This window comes from Eulemur rufifrons, chromosome 20 (assembly GCF_041146395.1).
Source record: "Eulemur rufifrons isolate Redbay chromosome 20, OSU_ERuf_1, whole genome shotgun sequence".
Lineage (NCBI taxonomy): Eukaryota > Metazoa > Chordata > Mammalia > Primates > Lemuridae > Eulemur > Eulemur rufifrons.
Genome location: NC_091002.1, coordinates 2,441,309 through 2,459,652, shown reverse-complemented (window position 1 = coordinate 2,459,652; position 18,344 = coordinate 2,441,309). Strand labels below are relative to the sequence as shown.

Genomic DNA, 18,344 nt, shown 5'->3' with positions numbered 1-18,344 from the left:
ACACTGCATATAGTAATTATGTTTATGATCAATTCAGGAGAAATTATTGAGATCAAGAGCAGAAAATAGTTGCTTGAACTACGGGGTAATAAATCATACCTATTTGCATTCACATAGTGCTTACGATTTACACCTGCTCTCACCTTTCCTTCATTCATGCATTCATTCAACACCCATTATCCCCGTGCACGGGGACCCCCACAATGAATAAGACCCTCACAATGAATAAAGCACTGTGGGCCCTTAGGCACCTTCTTTGGGCATGAATATGCATGTATGCAAATGACCATGAAACAACAGCGAAATTGCAGCCAGTGGGAGGAGCTTGCTTTCTGCCGGCTCTGTGTTAGGCACTGGAGCTATCAAGACACAAAGTTAACAGTGTCTTCCACAGTGCACTGCCCCAGCTGCGTGCCCTGCCCACTCCGCCCAGCCTGGCACAATTTGAGCCCCCCGGTGCATGACCCCTCATGCTCACCGCGTAGGCACACGCCTTACCCAGCCCCGCAGGAGCTCGTAGGCCGTGACACCCAGGGACCACCAGTCGACTGGGTAAGAGTACCCAGGGCCTCCGTCCACGTACACCTGGAACACTTCTGGGGCTGCCAACGACAGGACAAAGAGAACATCATTGGGTGCCACAGCTTATGCAGCCACAACCCCTTAGAGAGGGTCACCAGGATATGAGCCCAGCTTTTATGGACAGTGAGACCTGTACTTGTCCCACTGTGCCACGTGACTCATGCCTCAGTGAGCCAGGAGCTGAGAACAAGCCGCCGGCATCACAGGGAGCCCCCACGCGGCCCCCAGGGCAGAGTACAGACGGTGCCCTCCGGGCGCGGTGGGAGGGGTCTCCTTCGGGCCAGTGAGGGAAAGCCCCCTGGGGAGGTGGATTTGAAGGAGCAGGAATCCCAGTCTGCTGCGAGAACGGGTGGGGCGCACTCAGAGCGAAGAGGAGGAACTGAGCCCCCAAGAGGTTGAGAACCTTGATAAGTGCCACCCTGCTTGTGTCACCAATACCCAGGCCAGGCGTCCCAACAGCCAGGACGCTCAGAACTCTTCGAGCCTGGTGCCTATCGCAGGGACGATTTCATCTTAGCATAGGCGGAGTCTAACAGGAAACACCCAGAGGAGGAAAGTCTGCAGAGGCAGAAGGCAAACTGGAGGTTGCCGGGGGCTGGGGCTGCGAGGCAGGTAACCCACGTGCTCATTCACAGCTTTCCTCTGGGGGTGAAGGCAACGTTCTGGAACCAGGTAGAGGTGTGGCTGCACAACACTGTGAGCGTTCTAAATGCCACTGAATCATTCCCTTTGAAATGGTTAATTTTGGGTTATGTGAATTATACCTTAGTAGAAAAAAATGTGAAGAATGGAGGCCTGAGGCCGGTGGACCCGTGTTCTTCAGAGCCCTGCATTTGTCCTGGGGGCCCCGACCCTGCCCGCTGTCTGAGGGACTGAGCGGGGGGTTAACCTCCTGGCCTTGCCCCCACCTCGCTAGGCCAGGAGTGCATCGTAAGGCCCAATTGTTCACATTGGCTTCCAGGAAAATTTTGTGAAATGTTGATTATTTTCTAGCAAATTAATTTGCAGGCATAATTCCATTTTACAGTTGTCAGAGCAGCCCAAATCTGTCTCGGGAGCCGCAACATGTTGTGATCATAAGCTGTCTCGATTCAGTTTCCCAACTGTCATTCACTCGGCGTGAGACGGGGAGGGCCGATCGGGCAGGAGAGGGGACACACGGCTCGGGCTGCTGAGTCTGCAGCTTCACACGTGGATCCGCCCAGAGGCCGCGTTCCCGCCGCCCTCCAGCGACCCTCTCCGCGTGGGTCGCATTTCACTCTGCACTGGCACCCCGGGCTCTCCTTTCCTCTTCCCAGCAGCCTCGGGGGGACATGGTGTCACGCGACACATTTACAGATGGGGGGTCCAGAGAGGGCCAGCTACGTGAAGGAAGTCACACAGCCAGGAAGTCACACAACACTGACACGCCTTACACATCGGCTGAATTCCTGTTTGAAATAAGGTTTGTGTCAATGTTGCTTTTAGTATAAAAACATACTCAGCGCCACGCAGGGGCAAGACGCAACTAGGATTTGAGGAACTGTCCCCAGGGTTTTTGGCCCTTGAGAAGAAACCGCCTTGGTATGTCGGGGACCAGGAAGACCGCCAGTGAAGTTGGGGTCACTTGCTGGTAACAGGCCACTTACCTGCTCCTTGTAGATTGTGACACAACCCTGGTTCACTTGCAGGGCTGTCCGTGAGGGAACACGCGGCAAGAGCTTCGCAGGCTGCGCTGCCACAGCAAGTGTCCGGACATTAGGCCTTGTTAGCAGGAGTCCAGCTGTCCCTCAACCTCCTCTTGCTCAGTCACGCGTAGCCACCCCGCCATCCCCCTAGTCACCCAAACCAGTAACCTGGGGACCGTCCTCAACTCCATCCTCCTCAGCCTCATGAACTGTCATCTCTGAACCTCGTGGGTTTTGTATTTGCAGCATCTTTTTGTCTCCCCCTTCCTATCTGTCCTAGATCAACCCGACTCCAACGCGGGTGCTCGCACTTGTGCATTAAGCGCCTGGTGAGCACGTTCACCGATTTCCTGGTATGTGCCGGGCGCTGAGCCGGGCTGTTCCGGATCCCACCACCGGGCCCGGAGCTGAGCTGGAACCACGGGGACTTCCTTCCTTATGCCACAGACTGTGCGCCTGGCCTGCTTCCCTCTGTCCCAAGGGTTCTGGGAGACAAGTCACGCCGTGTTTGTCCACGGTCCACGCGTCCCCACGGTGGGACACACCCATGATGGCAGGCGTGGCTGTGCGTGCAGAGGGCTCCCCATAGACCCTCGTCAGGCCGCGCGGCCCAGACCCCATTTGGAACTCAGGGGAGAAGCAGAAGCTGAGTGACTTGCTGCTCTCCTGGCTGCTGTGACCCATCAAGTGGCAAATGTCTGCAGTCCTAGAGAAGGTGACATTCCCTCCTCCCCCACCCACTTGGGGCTGACAGGACATAGACAACATTTATGTCGCAGTCCCTACGCCACCACTGTGACGGCTTTGGTGGCTCAGAATTGCGGTGCCTGGACCTGAGAGACCCGCACAGGTTTGGAGCTGGAGCCAAGGTGACGTCCTTTCACACGGGAGATGAGCGACAGCAGCCGCCACCTGTCAGGGGCTGTGTGAAGGATTCGACGTGTATTTCCTCTTTAATCCTCCCAGCCACATACAGAGATAAGTGCTGTGACGATGTCCGTTTTTCAGATGAGGAAGCAGAGTCTTGAAGGCGTGTCGGGGGCTGAATCACGAAACCCCATAAAAGATTTGTCTAAGTCTTAAGCCCTGGTGCTGTGAATGGGGCCCTGTGTGGAAAAGGGTCTTGGCAGATGTAACCAAGTTAAGAATCTCAAGATAAAACCAACCCGGATTTAGACTGGGCCCTAAACCCAGGGACCGATGTATTCATAAGGAAAAGGAGGAAGAGCGAGGCAGCGGAGATGCCGTGCGCAGACGCAGGCAGACTGCAGCAAGGCAGCCACAAGCCAAGGAAGGCCGGGGGCTGCCAGAAGCCGGGAGGGGCAGGAAGGACCCTCTGTCACAGCCCTTCGAAGGAGTGTGGCCCCGCCGACACCTCGATATTGGACTCCCAGCCTCCAGAATTGTGAGAAAATGAACTTCTGTCGTTTCAAGCCACCCAGTTTGCAGTAATTTGTTTTGCAGCCACAAGACATGAACACAAGGGCTAAGGAACTCGCCAAGGTCACCCAGCCGGCACCACAGCGCAGGGATTGGCAGCTGTTTGCTGACCCCGAGGTCCTTTCTCCTATACGAGGTGATCGGTGCCCTCTGTCCTTCCCTCCCAGGGCCCGGTGCTCAGGCAAGTACACAGAAGGCACCTAATAAATGTGTGTCAATTGGCTCTTTCACCCCGATGCTGTCGGGCTAGGCCAGCTCCTTGGTGTCCGACTCAGAGGAAGAAACAGCTCACGGCCTCTCGGGACGTCAGCGTGGCGGAGGTGAGGGCTCCCTCAGGAACCCTGTCATCCCCTCCTTGTTAGAGCCGGCCACCAGGCTCGAGGAGGAAGAGTGGCTTTCCTCGGCCACCACGTACTGACTCTGGGGTCAAGACTGGAACTCTCGGTCCTGACTCCCAGGTCACAGTGATAGTCACCTGTCAATCCTAGATAATTCTGCCGCCTGATGGCACTTGTACCCACCCTTCCTCTTTGTGCGCACACTGCCGGTGCGACGCCTGGGCTCCGCTCCACGTCCCCTGCGGTGGGCTCCCAACCCAGCCTCAGGTCCCAGCCCCTCTTTCTCCGATCTGTCCTCCTTGCTGAGGGGGGCGTCGGCCTTCCCACACTCAGACTGTGGCATTCCCTGCTACAGACCTTCCCGGCGTGATGGCTGTTTCACACACTGCTCCTTGCAACGCACTGGCCCAGTGCCAGGCTGGCAGGTGCAGGAGAAGAAATGATTCGGAGATCCACCAGGCCTGAGGAGTGATAAGGCTAACCACTCTGTTCTTCCCTGTGGGACTTCTCAGAGCCTTTCGTGTGCCAATGCCCTCCTGGGACTCCCCAAGGGGCCTGACTCAGCAGCAGGCATGGCTTGGAAATGTATTGACTTGATCCTGAAATGTTTTCTCTGTGTCGTTTTTGGTGGAATGCTACAGGGCACCAGGGCTGGGGACCCGCCTGGCCTAGAGGGTGAGTCTGAATTCTGCGGCCCAGCACTCAGGCCCCTCCAGCACCTGCCGGGCGGCCTCCCAAGCTGCCCAGTGCCTCTGCGCTTGCCCACGGCCACCCCTGGTCCCGCCTGCTCATGCTACGTCTGTGCTGCTCCTGACACGCTCTGCGTGTCCCTCTCTCCTCATTCCCCAGGCTGTCTCACAAAAGATGCAGCTCCAGGTTCCCTGCCCCAGGGACCTGCCGTGAGCCATTTACTCCTCAGAATCTCTCTCTGCCGTTATTATTTCCTTAAATTCCCTCCTCTCCATGCTAGATTCGGGGCTACCTCTCTGCCTGCACCCTCTTTTCCTCTCCTGCTGCGGTTTTGCTTATGTGTCTGCCTCTTCTCTCTAGACTCTAAGCACCTTGAGGGAAGGGACTGTCGTGTTCTCCCTGGTGCCTCATGCCTTGCCTAGTACCAAGAAGACCTGTAAGAAAAGTTTGTTGATTGACTAAATGAATGAACGATCATATTAATAATAAAAATAGCACACATGCGTATGGCCCTTGCTATGTATCAAGCACTGTTCTAAGCTGCTAATAAAAATAGCTAATCCTTAAGAAGAATCTGCTATGTGCCAAGTCTTGTGTTAAGAGCTTAACAGTATTAACTCATCTTCTGAGTTATGGAATCTGAGCCAGCCTCTCTCGATTCTCACCAAGGAAGATCCCAGCTGCTCTGGGCCAACACCACTGAGGCCAAGACGGATCCCTGGGGCACAGTGTGATGAGGCAGCCCCAAGGGGAGAGTCCTGGCTTGCTAGGACAGTAAGTGACAAACCGAGCAGATAATCAGAGTAGGCTATGGAGGTGTCCAACAGGTTGTCCAGAGTCCAAGGTCTGGGTGCACCTGCGTGGGTTATGGTTGAATGAAGTTCTGCAAGGCCTTCCAGAAAAAAAGAAAAAACCTAAAACCTCTTCTAATCCCTGGTGGGGGAACTAGCAGCCCCGGATTTATTTTGTCAGCTGTTGGAAATGCCACCTGTAGCCATCACCGTCATGTACATAGCATTTGTGTGGGGCTTCATCAAGCACAAAGATTCCGGCATATGTCACCCCTTCCGTCCTTGAAGCACGCAGGGCCACCGAGGAAGAGACTGAGGCCCACGGAGGCTACGGGACACATTCGGGCCATGAGACAGTGCGCGCAAGAGCCTAGACCGGAGCACCTTTCTCACGCTTCATCAATAGAACTGCTCCATTATGATTATGAGCAGCATCCTTATTGGCAACACCAATAGCTACATCATTAACGCGGCCATTTACTGGGCACCAGCAATGCGCCAGCAGTTCTTCAGGATTCTCTACGTATGTCATTCACTCCTGAGAAAAGCTAGTGTTGACGGAGCACTGCCAGACGCCAGGCACTGTGCCGAGTGCCACCTGCACTGCGTCGCTTCAAGGTGAGTGCTATTACTGCCTCCGTTTCAGGAGAGGGGCTTGGGGAGAGTACGTGCCACGCCCAGGGGGACACGGCCACCGAGGCTCACAACCTTACTGCAGCCCAGGCCTGCTCCCTCCTCCAGAGTCAACCAGAGTGACGATCAGAACCTGGCTCTGTCTCCTTTAAAGCCCACACGATTTCCACCAAATTCTGCTATCTTTATGTATGTGCTGAAAATAAAAATCATATATCATAATATATATACACACAAAAAAAATAAACTATGTTTTATATTCCAAAATCTCTCCGTGGTCAATGTGTTAAGTCTACTAATTTAATTGGAAACCAAATCAAGAGCATTTATGAAGATCCAGGAACTTCATGTTTGAGGAAATGAGGGTTTCAACATAACCCAAAAGAAAAAAAAAGTGGGTTCACCATTAGCATGCATATAAATGATGAATAAAAGTGATTTAAAATCCCGTGGAAACTGGCTCTTGAATCACATTCCCTGACGGTGCCTGTTTTCCTCCCTGCTGCCTGCCGAGGGCTGTCGCCGTGCCGGCTGCATGTTGCCGCTCTGGGGGTTCTCGTGGGCCTGTGAATCCACTGGGTGGACACCAGGCACCGCGGAACCCTCGCTGCCCCCAGCGTGGCCCAGTGGCGTAGCAAGATCAGCCTCGCCTCCCGCTAGCCATCTCTGCCGGCAGCTGAGCACTTCTGCCTATGCAGGTTTGACATGGAAAGTGGGTTTGGATTCCAAAGAGCAGCAGGGCATCACATAATTGGCCTTCCAGGAATGCAAGAACATGGGGCATCACATGACAGAGCCTGCCTTTCTTCCCATCAGAAACGTAAATGTGCTTTTGGTGGGATTTGCCCCCTACACTAACCACACAGAGTTTACTTCCTTATTAGACTAAAAATATGAAAAACATACAATAACCCCCCAAGTTGTAATTATGAGCTTGCTGCTTTAGCTCCATGACTGTTGCTGAGGCTTCGATAGCTTCAGTGGAGCGCGAAATGCTACTCAGCATCCAGTCCAGGAGCTGGCGGGCGTCCAGGATTTGTTTCTACAGGTGAGGGCTCCCTTCTTGGCTGGGAACAGAGAGTGCCCACAATTCAGCCTGGAAGGAACCTTCAGGGGACATTCCTTCTTTCCCAGATTTCATAGATAAGGAAGCCAAGTCCTAGTGGAGGGGTTACAGGATGTCTGGCCAGCCGGGACTAGAACCCAGGTCTCCTGCTCATGGATGCTTTCTTCAAGGCAAGACCAAGACCTGCCGCAGGACGGCCTGAACTGTGCACCTGGACATCTCTACCTAAAGGTCCACGGGCGCTACTCAGCCTGTCCAAACCCAACTCCTGCCTTTCAAATGGCCCCTTCTCCTGGGTTCTCAATTGCAGCCAATGGTTTGCTCAGTTGCACAGTTAGAAACCTGGGAGGCATCTTGGACTGTATTCCTCTTTCGGCCTCTGTTTCTGATCATTCCATTGGTCCCCAAGACTCATCATTTTTCCTTTCCAGAAACTTCCCCTCTGTGCTCTACTCTGGTCCTTTTTCATCTCTGTCTGGTCTCGGGCCAGGTCCCTCCCCCCACCTGCCTGCCTCCAGCCTGGTTTCTTTAACCCCACCTCCACCTGCCCTGTCGGACCTCCCTAGGTCAGCCGGATCGATGGAACGTCGACATGTAGAGGCGGCAACTGCCCAGCCTGCGGCTGAACCCCAGTGCCCATGTTTAGTGGCACAAGGGCTGGGGTGAGCCGCTGAGCCTTTTATTTGTGCCTCAGTTTCCTCATCCATAAAAGGAATAACAATAGCTGCTATATAATGTCACTGTGAAGAGAAAGTGGAGTTGTGTGTATATTTTTATTGAGCATATAGTAAGTGCTCAATAAATGTGGTCTAATATTATCATTGTTGTGTTATTATTCACATGTTTAAATCACTTGCTTAAAATCATTCCAAGTTTTCCTATTTACTGTAGAATAAAGTTCAAACTCCTTGGCATAAAAACTTCCTAAAGATTCACCCCAATTGACCTCATAGCCTCATATTAAGCCACTGTCCTCATTGCACTCATGTAAAAACCTCAAAGAATAGGACACACTCTATTTTTAATCTTCTATCACTTGCCTAATAACCTTTACCCTGTTTTTCATACTCATGAACTCCTATTTATACTTCAAGACCCAGACGAAATTTCACTCCTCCGTGGACTATTCATCAAGTCCCTTGCTGTTCCTCTGTTTCTCTCTTTCACCCTGTCCTTGCCAAGCACATCGATCTACACTCTGAATTCTCACCAAACCCTTGCTCATTCCTCCCTTGCAGCACTGCTTTAGCATGCTGTATTTTATTAATCATTCATGGTATACATGCCCCCCTTCCTCACTGGGTGGTGACTCTCTGCAGGTGGGAACACGACTAAGCCAGACTCAGATCCTCAGGGATTAGCATGGGGCTGGTCTCGAAGTAGGTGCTCACAGTGGCAAAGAAGTTGAAGTCACAAAGTCCTGGCTTCACGTCTCAATAGTTACTCCGCTTGTTATTTGTCATTGGGCAGGCATTTAACCTCTGAGTAAGTCTCATGTTCTGTGGCGTAATAATAACTCCTACATCATATATGTGATAACATATGTGTTGTATTTAGTTCAGGGACAGACACAAAGCAAGTTCTCAACAGATGTGCGCTAGTTTTTATGAGATCAATTCATTATGGAACAGGCAATGACATGCATGCATGAGCGAAAGCCAAGGTCCATGTTGTGCACGGTCCCCGGATGGTTTGAAAGCCCCGTCACAATCCTCTGGACAAGGCTGTGGGAAGTGGAGACGAGCAGCAAGCACGTCCGGACCCTCTGGATCTCTTGGGGGTAATTTATATTCCCTTGGCTCTTGGCCAGATGAACCCCGGTGCCACACACTTTGGTATTGTTTGAGATAACACGAAGCCACCACATCAGTCTGATATTTTCTAGTTTTGAGGGGATGCTAGTAGCATTAATAGCAATGGAAAACTCATTCCATTGCCGTATGTAAGAAACTGCTCGGCTGTTGGCCCTGTCAGGATTTCATAGGCCTGCACCGGAAGAGGGAGAGCAGAGGAAGTTTAACTGGCTACCGAGCAAACCGGGAAGCTCTGATGAGAGCAGAAACAGATCACGTGGCCGTACCAGAAACCTACTTCACGCTCAGTGTGTAGGATTCCACTAATAAATTTTTTCTAGAAAGACTTTGCTGCGGTCACACTAGTTTTCCTTTGGTTCTTTCTATGGGCCAAGCTCCGTTCTGCCTCAGGGCCTTGGCAATTGCAGTTCCATCTCCCAGCAACGCTTTTCCTTCCCTTTTTGCTGAGCAATGCCTACTCATCCTTTAGGGCCCAGGTGGAAAGTTACCTTTGAACCCTCCGATCTAATTCATCTGCCCCATCATTATCTCTCTTTCCCATCATCATTCTTACAAAGATTTCAAACAATTCTGCTTTATTTAAAATGTAGGAATTGTAGTGTCACACCTAGTCTAGCAATAAGAAAAAGCTAGACAATCTTTAAAATCATAACTTTTCTTGAATCTGACTAGCTTGAAATCTAAAGAAATCCAGGGGCTTTCAAGAATAGATAGGGCTGTGAATATTGGCTTACCTTGGGGATGAAATGGGGGAAAAATAGGGCTGCTATGGAAGATGGTAAGATTTTAGCTAAAATTTGGAATCCCTCAAGAGAATGATACTATCTAAATGAACGTTTCTAACAGCATCAGATGCTATTTGGAAGTTCATCCAGGGTTTCCCACAGTGACCATGTAAAATGCACTGATTCTAACTCTGTCCACTAGTTAGAACGTCATTCTTCATGAAAACTTCCAAAAGTCTCTACTAAAACTAGAAAAAAATTAGCCAGGCAACTAAAAATAGAAAAAATTAGCCAGGCGTGGTGGTGCCTGTAGTCCCAGCTACTCAGGAGGCTGAGGCAGGAGGATCGCTTGAGCCCAGGAGTTTGAGGTTGCTGTGAGCTAGGCTGACGCCACGGCACTCTAGCCTGGGCAACAGAGTGAGACTCTGTCTCAAAAAAAAGTCAGGTTCAAAAAGCTATATCCAACAGACGTGATGGGAGGGGCAAGATGGCAGACGAGAAAAACCGCCAGCCAGAGTCTCTGCAAGAAGACAGATTTTTAGAACAAAGTGAAAAAAAATAAACAGGCGGACAAACATAGATCAGACGAGGGTCAGAAGGGAGAGTGCCCGAAACTACAGGAGACTCCACAGGAAGAGGCTGCGGAGAACTGGAAGGAGAAAGGCCCCCGAGAGGCTTGGAGACCAGCAACAAGGGTAGGTGGAGCAGCTACATTTCCCCTCCCTTGTGTTTTGGACTGTGGGTGGGCTCCTGAGCGGAGAGACCTGCCCACTCCAGCCCAGAGACGGCCACCGCCAGTGAGCTGTGAGCCTCTTGCGGACGGGGCACCAGGCTCCCAGCTCCCTCGGGGCACCTTCTGGTCCACAGACGTGAGCCCATCGGCAGGCGCCATATTGCTTCATTCTCCCCTCCCCTTTCCCTACTGGCAGCTGCCAAGAGAGACAATGTAGCCACCACTCGGAGGCATCTGCAGGGAATGGTACCTTTCGTTTTGGGGACCTACAGCAGACTGAGGAGTACTGAGATTGTGAACTCCCTACCCACCCAGCCTCCCAGGTGCTGCTTGCCTGGTGACTCCAGGAGAGCGGGGCAAATCCCGAGGCAGAGAGACATCAATCCAGCTTGGGCACCCCGTAGGTGACTGGAGACCAGCACTCCTCTCCCTGGAAGGGTCAAGGATTGATCTCCAGGGCCCAGGGGACAGGCCTGCAGACCAGATCCCGTACACCCAGGTTTCGCATTGCCCTGGGGCACAGAAGGGATATTTGTGAATGACCCTACTGAGTGTGTGTGCCTTCAGGGGCAGACCAGGGTGGCTGAGGGGCACCCCTCCTCTCACAGGAAGGCCGGGCTGCGATCCTGGGCAGGGAACCTCCTGGCCTGTGTGACAGCCAGGGAAGATCCACTGGCTTGAGGTCCTGCCTGCTGGCAGAGGCCTGGGAGAAACTGTGGAATAGCGGAGCGTGGAAAGGAGCAAGGCCGGCTCCAGACTACAGGTCTCGGACAGCCCCACCCCCCCACACAGACTTTCCTACTGAGAGGGACCACTCCAGCCCCTCCCTGGCAGCTTTGCCCAGAAGCAGAGAAAAGACCTTTGACCCCAGCTAACAGCATTTGTGGAGCTTGAGGGCAGGCTCACCCAACCCAGCTCTGCCCAGCCTCACTCCCCCACCTGGCCCCACTGAGGTGCAGAATAAGGACACACCTGGAAGTCCCAGGGCCACACCCACCACCGGAGGCACTAAAATGCCTCTCCAGAGGAATAAGAGCTGGTTACAAGACACAAAAACAACACTGCAGCCTGCTCCTCCCAGCAAACTCCACCTACTGACAGGGAGGTCATTCTGCACACCCTTTTACTGCATCTACTGACTCATCATAAAGGGTGTGGTCGAATCTCACCCACAAACACTACCTACTGGCTCAGAGACTAAACAGGGCATGTTATTATCGATATGAAAATCTAAAGGTAAGAAGCAACAGCTGATCCAGACGGGAAGGAATCAGTGAAAGAACTCTGGAAGTATGAAGAATCAAACGGAAAGCACACCCCCAAAGGGGGACACTGGCTCTCTAGCAATGGACATCAACCAGATTCAGAACACTAAAATGACAGAAGAAGAATTTCAAACATGGATTGTAAGAAAACTCAATGTTATGCAAGAAAAAATGGATAACCAACACAAAGAAACCACAAAAAAAAAAAAAAAAATCCAGGACTTCGAAGAAAAATTCACTAAAGAAATTGAAATATTAAAGAAAATCAAACTGAACTCCTGGAAATGAAGAATTTATTCAGGGAATTACAAAACACAGTGGAAAGCCTAAAGAGCAGGGTAGATCAAACAGAAGAGAGAATCTCAGACATCGAAGATAACACCTTGCAATTGAATAAGTCAGTCACAGAGCTAGATCAAAGAAATAAGAGAAAAAATAAGAGTATGCAGGAAATGTGGGAATATGTGAAGAAGCCTAACTTGAGTGTTATGGGCATTCCTGAGGGTGAACAAGATAATACTCAAGTGTTGGATAAGCTATTTGAAGATATAATTGAGGAAAATTTCCCAGGCCTTGCTAAAAATCTGGATATACAAGTACAAGAAGCCCAAAGGACCTCAGGGAGATTCATTGCAAATAGGAAGCCACCACGTCATACAGTCATCAGACTGACTAAAATATCCACTAAAGAGGCCCTTCTTTGAGCTGTAAGTTGAAAGAAACAAGTAACAAAGAAAGGAAAGCCCATCCAAATAATGCGAGATTTCTCAACTGAAACCTTACAAGCAAGAAGAGACTGGGGCCCCATTCTCACTCTTTTGAAACAGAATAATGCCCAGCCTAGAATCTTGTACCCTGCAAACCTAAGTTTCGTATACAAAGGAGAAATTAAGACATTCTCAGATAAACAAAGACTGAGGGAATTCACCAAGACAAGATCAGCCCTCCAAGAAATACTCAAAACAGAGTTGCACATGGACCAGCACAAGAAACACTCACAAATGTAAAACTACTCAAAAGCTAAAGATCAAAGGCCAGATACCACAATGGCTCAAGAGAGAAAACATAGCAATGAAGTTCTACCCAACAGGATGAACAGAAATCTGCTCCACCTATCAGTTCTCTCAATAAATGTGAATGGCTTGAACTCCCCACTGAAGAAACATAGGCTGTCCCAATGTATAAAAAAATACAAGCCAAGTATCTGCTGTCTCCAGGAAACTCATCTAACCTGCAAGGATGCATTTATACTGAAAATAAAGGGGTGGAAATCGATATTTCAAGCAATGGAAGCCAAAAGAAGGCTGGTGTGGCAGTTTTAATTTCAGATAACTTAGTTTTTAAATCAAGAAAAGTAATGAAAGACAAAGATGGTCACTATTTAATGGTGAAGGGTACAATTCAACAAGAAGACATAACTACACTTAATGTGTATGCACCCAACTTAGGTGCACCCAGATTCACAAAGCAAACCCTACTTGATCTAAATGAAATGATAAACAGCAACACCATAATAGCTGGAGACTTCAACACCCTGCTGACAGCACAGGACAGATCCTCCAAACAGAAAATAAACAAAGAATTAATGGACTTAAACTAAGCATTAGAACAAATGGGCCTGACTGACATTTACAGGACATTCTATCCAAAATCAACTGAATATACATTCTTCTCACCAGCTCATGGGACATTCTCTAAGATTGACCACATCCTAGGACACAAAGCATGTCTTAAAAAATTAAAAAAAAAAATAGAAATTTTACCATGCATCTTCTCAGATCACAGTGGAATAAAAGTAGAGATCAACCCTAACAGAAATTCTCATTTCTACTCAAAATCATGGAAGCTAAACAACCTTCTCCTGAATGATTATTTTATAAATGAGGAAATCAAGATGCAAATCAAAAGATTCTTTGAACTAAATGACAAAGGAGACACAAGTTATCAAAATCTGTGGGACACAGCTAAAGCAGTCCTGAGAGGAAAGTTTATTTCCATAAATGCCTATATCCAAAAGACAGAAAATTTACAAATAGACAACCTAATAGACTCAAAGAGCTGGAGAAAGAAGAAAAGACTGACCCCAAACCCAGCAGAAGGAGTGAAATTAATAAGATCAAATCAGAACTAAATGAAATGGACAACAGGAAAACTATATGGGAGATTAATAAAAAAGAGTTGGTTCTTTGAAAAGATAAACAAAATTGACACACCTTTGGCTAGACTAAGAGCAGAAAAGAAAAATCTCTAATAAGCTCCATCGGGAACATGAAAGGAGAAATTACAACTGATGCCACGGAGATACAAGATATCATCTATGAATTCTACAAAAACCTTTATGCACACAAACTGGAAAATGTGGAGGAAATGGACAAATTTTTAGAAACACACAGCCTCCTTAGGCTCAACCAGGAAGAAATAGAATTCCTGAACAGACCAATATGAAGAACTGAAATCAAAACAGCAATAAAAAACCTTCCCAAAAAGAAAAGCCCCAGACCAGATGGTTTCACACTGGAATTTTACCATACCTACAAAGAAGAACTGGTGCCTATCCTATAAAAGTTATTCCACAACATCGAGAAGGATGGAATCCTCCCCAACACATTTTATGAAGCCAACATAATCCTGATACCAAAACCAGAAAGGACGCACCAATAAAAGAAGGCTACAGACCAATATCCCTTATGAATATAGATGCAAAAGTTCTCAATAAAATCCTAGCAAATTGAATCCAGGTGCTTATCAAGAAAATAATCCATCACGACCAAGTGGGCTTCATCTCAGAGATGCAGGGATGATTCAATATACGCAAATCTATAAATGTAATTCACCACATAAATAGAAGCAAAAACAAAGACCACATGATCCTCTCAATAGACACAGAAAAAGCATTTGACAGAATTCAACACCCTTTTATGAAAAAAATGCTTAACAAAATAGGCATAGACCGGGCCTACCTAAAAATGGTACAAGCCATATATGACAAACCCACAGCCAATATCATACTCAATGGGGAAAAATTGAAAGCATTCCCACTTATAACTGGCACCAGTCAAGGTTGCCCATTGTCCCCACTGCTATTCAACATAGTGCTGGAAGTCCTTGCGAGAGCAATCAGGCAAAAGAGCAGAATCAAGGGTGTCCAAATGGGGACAGAAGAGATCAAACTCTCACTCTTTGCTGATGATATGATATCATATCTAGAAAACCCCAAGGATTCAACCAAGAGACTCCTGGAATTGATAAATTAATTCAGTAAAGTCTCAGGATACAAAATCAACACACACAAATCAGAAGCATTCATATATGCCAATCACAATCAAACTGAGAACCAAATCAAAGACTCAATACCCTTCACAATAGAAACAAAGAAAATAAAGTACCTAGGAATATATTTAACTAAGGAGGTAAAAGGCCTCTACAGGGAGAACTATGAAACACTGAGGAAGGAAATCCCAGAGCACGTAAACAGGTGGAAAACCATACCATGATTGTGGATCAGAAGAATCGACATTGTTAAAATGTCTATACTACCCAAAGTCATCTACAGATTCAATGCAATCCTTATTAAATTACCAACATCATTTTTCACAGATATAGAAAAAATAATTTTATGCTTTGTATGGAACCAGAGAAGACCCCGTTTAGCAAAAGCAATTTTAGACAATAAGAACAAAATGGGAGGTATTAATTTACCAGACTTCAAACTATACTACAAGGCTGTGGTTATGAAATCAGCTTGGTATTGGCACAAGAACAGGGACACAGACCAGTGGGACAGAACTGATAATCCAGATATAAAACCATCCTCATATAGCCATCTAATCTTTGACAAAGTAGACAAAAACATACACTGGGTAAAAGAATCCTTATTTAATAAATGGTGCTGGGAAAACTGGATAGACACATGTAGAAGACTGAAACAGGACACATACCTTTCACCTCTCACAAAAATCAAACCACGGTGGATAACAGACTTAAAGCTAAGGCATGAAACTATTAGAATTCTAGAAGAAAATGTGGGAAAAACTCTTATAGACATTGGCCTAAGCAAAGAATTTATGAGGAAGACCCCAAAGGCAAACACAGCGACAACAAAAATAAATAAATGGGATCTGATTAAATTAAAAAGCTTCTGTCGAGCCAAAGAAACTGTCATGAGAGCAAACAGACAACCTACAGAATGGGAAAAAATTTTCGCATGCTACACATCTGATAAAGGGCTCATAACTAGAATCTAGTTAGAATTCTGAAAATCAGCAAGAAAAAAAATCAAACAACCCTATAAAAACGTGTGCAAAGGACATGAATAGAAATTTTTTAAAAGAAGACAGAAGAATGGCCAACAAACATATGAAAAAATGCTCAACATCTCTAATCATCAGGGAAATGCTAATCAAAAGCACAATGAGGTACCACTTAACTCCAGTGAGAATGGCCTTTATCAAAAAGTCCCAAAACAATAAATTTTGGCATGGATGTGGAGAGACAGGAACACTCATACATTGCTGGTAGGACTGCAAACTAGTGCAACCTCTGTGGAAAACAATATAGAAATACTTTAAACAGATACAAGTAGACCTACCATTTGATCCAGCAATCCCATTATTGGGGCATCTACCCAAAAGAATAAAAGACATTCTATAAAAAAGACATCTGCACCCGAATGTTTATAGCAGCACAATTCACAATTGCAAAGATGTGGAAACAACCCAAGCGCCCATCAATACGTGAGTGGATTAATAAAATGTGGTATATGTATACCATGGAGTACTACTCAGCTATAACAAACAATGATGACATAGCACCTCTTGTATTTTCCTGGATTGAGCTGGAACCCATTCTACTAAGTGAAGTATCCCAAGAATGGAAAAATAAGCACCACATGTACTCACCATCACATTGGTTTCACTGATCATCACCTAAGAGCACATTTAGGAACAACATTAATCGGGTGTTGGTAGATGTCGGTGGGGGGGAGGGGATGGGTGTATACATACATAATGAGTGTGATCCGCACCGTCTAGGGGATGGACATGCTTGAAGCTCTGATTCGGGGTGGGGGCAAGGGCAATATATGTAACCTAAACTTTTGTAACCCCATAATATGCTGAAATTAAAAAAAAAACAAAAAAAACCCCAAAAAGCTTATATCCAATATGATTTGATTTATATGACTCTTTGGAGTAGGCAAAATCATAGGGGGAGAAAAATCCATCACTGATTGCCAGAAAAATCCATCACTGACTGGGAAGGAGGGAATTTTTTTGGAGAGGTGAAGTAACTGTTCTATATCTCTATGGTGGTGGTGTTTATAAGACTGTATTTGTCTGAATTCATAGAACTACACACTAAAAGAGTACGTTTTAAGTATGAAAGTTATTCATCAAAAATAAGCATCTCAAACTACATATTTATCAGTTTGGTGATTTTTAGTGACTGTCTTCTTCTCAAACACTCAAAGCAATGAGGGCAGGAATACTGTTTTATTCACAGATGCATTTCAGTTCGCAGAACACTACCTAGAACATAGAAGGTGCTCAATAAATCTCTGTCGAATGAATGAATGGCTCTCAGAAAAGATAACGGGGGCAGTGCAGCCTCGCTGCCCTGGGGCTGAATGCTGGCTCTACTATGCTTTCTGGGACATTTGTGGGCAGCAAACTTCACTTTCCTTAGTCCCTATCATTTCTGCGAGGAGTGCATGGGGTCACGTGGACGCCCCGTCACCTCCTGCGTGCTCACTGCGGCATCCCTGGGGAACAGCCCTGATCTCTGGCAGTCAGTGTTTCTGGAGTGTTCATCATGCTAAGCACTTTATGTGCATTACGTCTGGTAATGAGATTCACCCAAGTCCACGCAGCCCCTACGTGGAAGATACCCAGCTTGCTCCACACGGAAGCCCACACGTCACCTGGACCCATCGCTGGCGAGCCTGGCCCCTAATGCTTTCTTGCTACCTGTTCGTCTCTCCAAGGTCACCCATGAGGCTCTGATCCCAGAGTCCGATCACCACAGTCTCCAGCACCGAACCTTCCTCTGGTTCCCTAGGCTGTCACCACGGCACTCAAGACCCCCACGCCTTGGCCTGACCCATTTCTCCCTCCCCACCTCCTCTCGTTCTATAAGACGTAAAACAAGGGAACTGCTCTGTTGTCCGTGCACACAATGCTGTTTCACTCCTCTGTGTTTGCCCTGGCTGCTCCCTCTGCCTAAATGTCCTCTCCCTATTGTTACCGAACAGAGCATGCCCTTGAAGTGTAACTCAGATTGCCCCGTTCTCCAGGAGTCTGTCTCAAAACTGTCCAAAAGAGTTTATCTCCCTCTCTTCGTGCCAGCACCTGCCCCTTCCTGGTGCTAGGCTTCTGCCCCACCTCAGCGGGATCCGCACACAGCCACGTTCACCGCCTGTCTGCCCACCAGCTGCTGAGCTCCTGGGCACAGGCGGACTTCATTCGCCGCTGCAGCCCCAGTGCCTAACCCTGAGCCCTGCGGCTCCCAGACGCCCTGAAAATGTTTGCGGAACCAGCGCCCTGCTCTTCATTTCTCCTCAAATTAATACACTCTGAAGCCAGGGGTGGTTGCTGGAACATTTCT

The 18,344-nt window shown here is 48.0% G+C and overlaps 1 protein-coding gene across 2 annotated transcripts in view; it reads right to left on the bottom strand.

Annotated features, from left to right (window-relative positions):
• STK32B (serine/threonine kinase 32B) overlaps positions 1-18,344 on the bottom strand; it is a 230,401-nt gene that overhangs the window by 30,404 nt on the left and 181,653 nt on the right. For both annotated transcript variants that reach the window (XM_069496004.1, XM_069496003.1), the window contains one exon: positions 499-602. In XM_069496004.1, the coding sequence (XP_069352105.1) occupies positions 499-602 (104 nt within the window). The remainder of the gene's footprint in view (positions 1-498; positions 603-18,344) is intronic.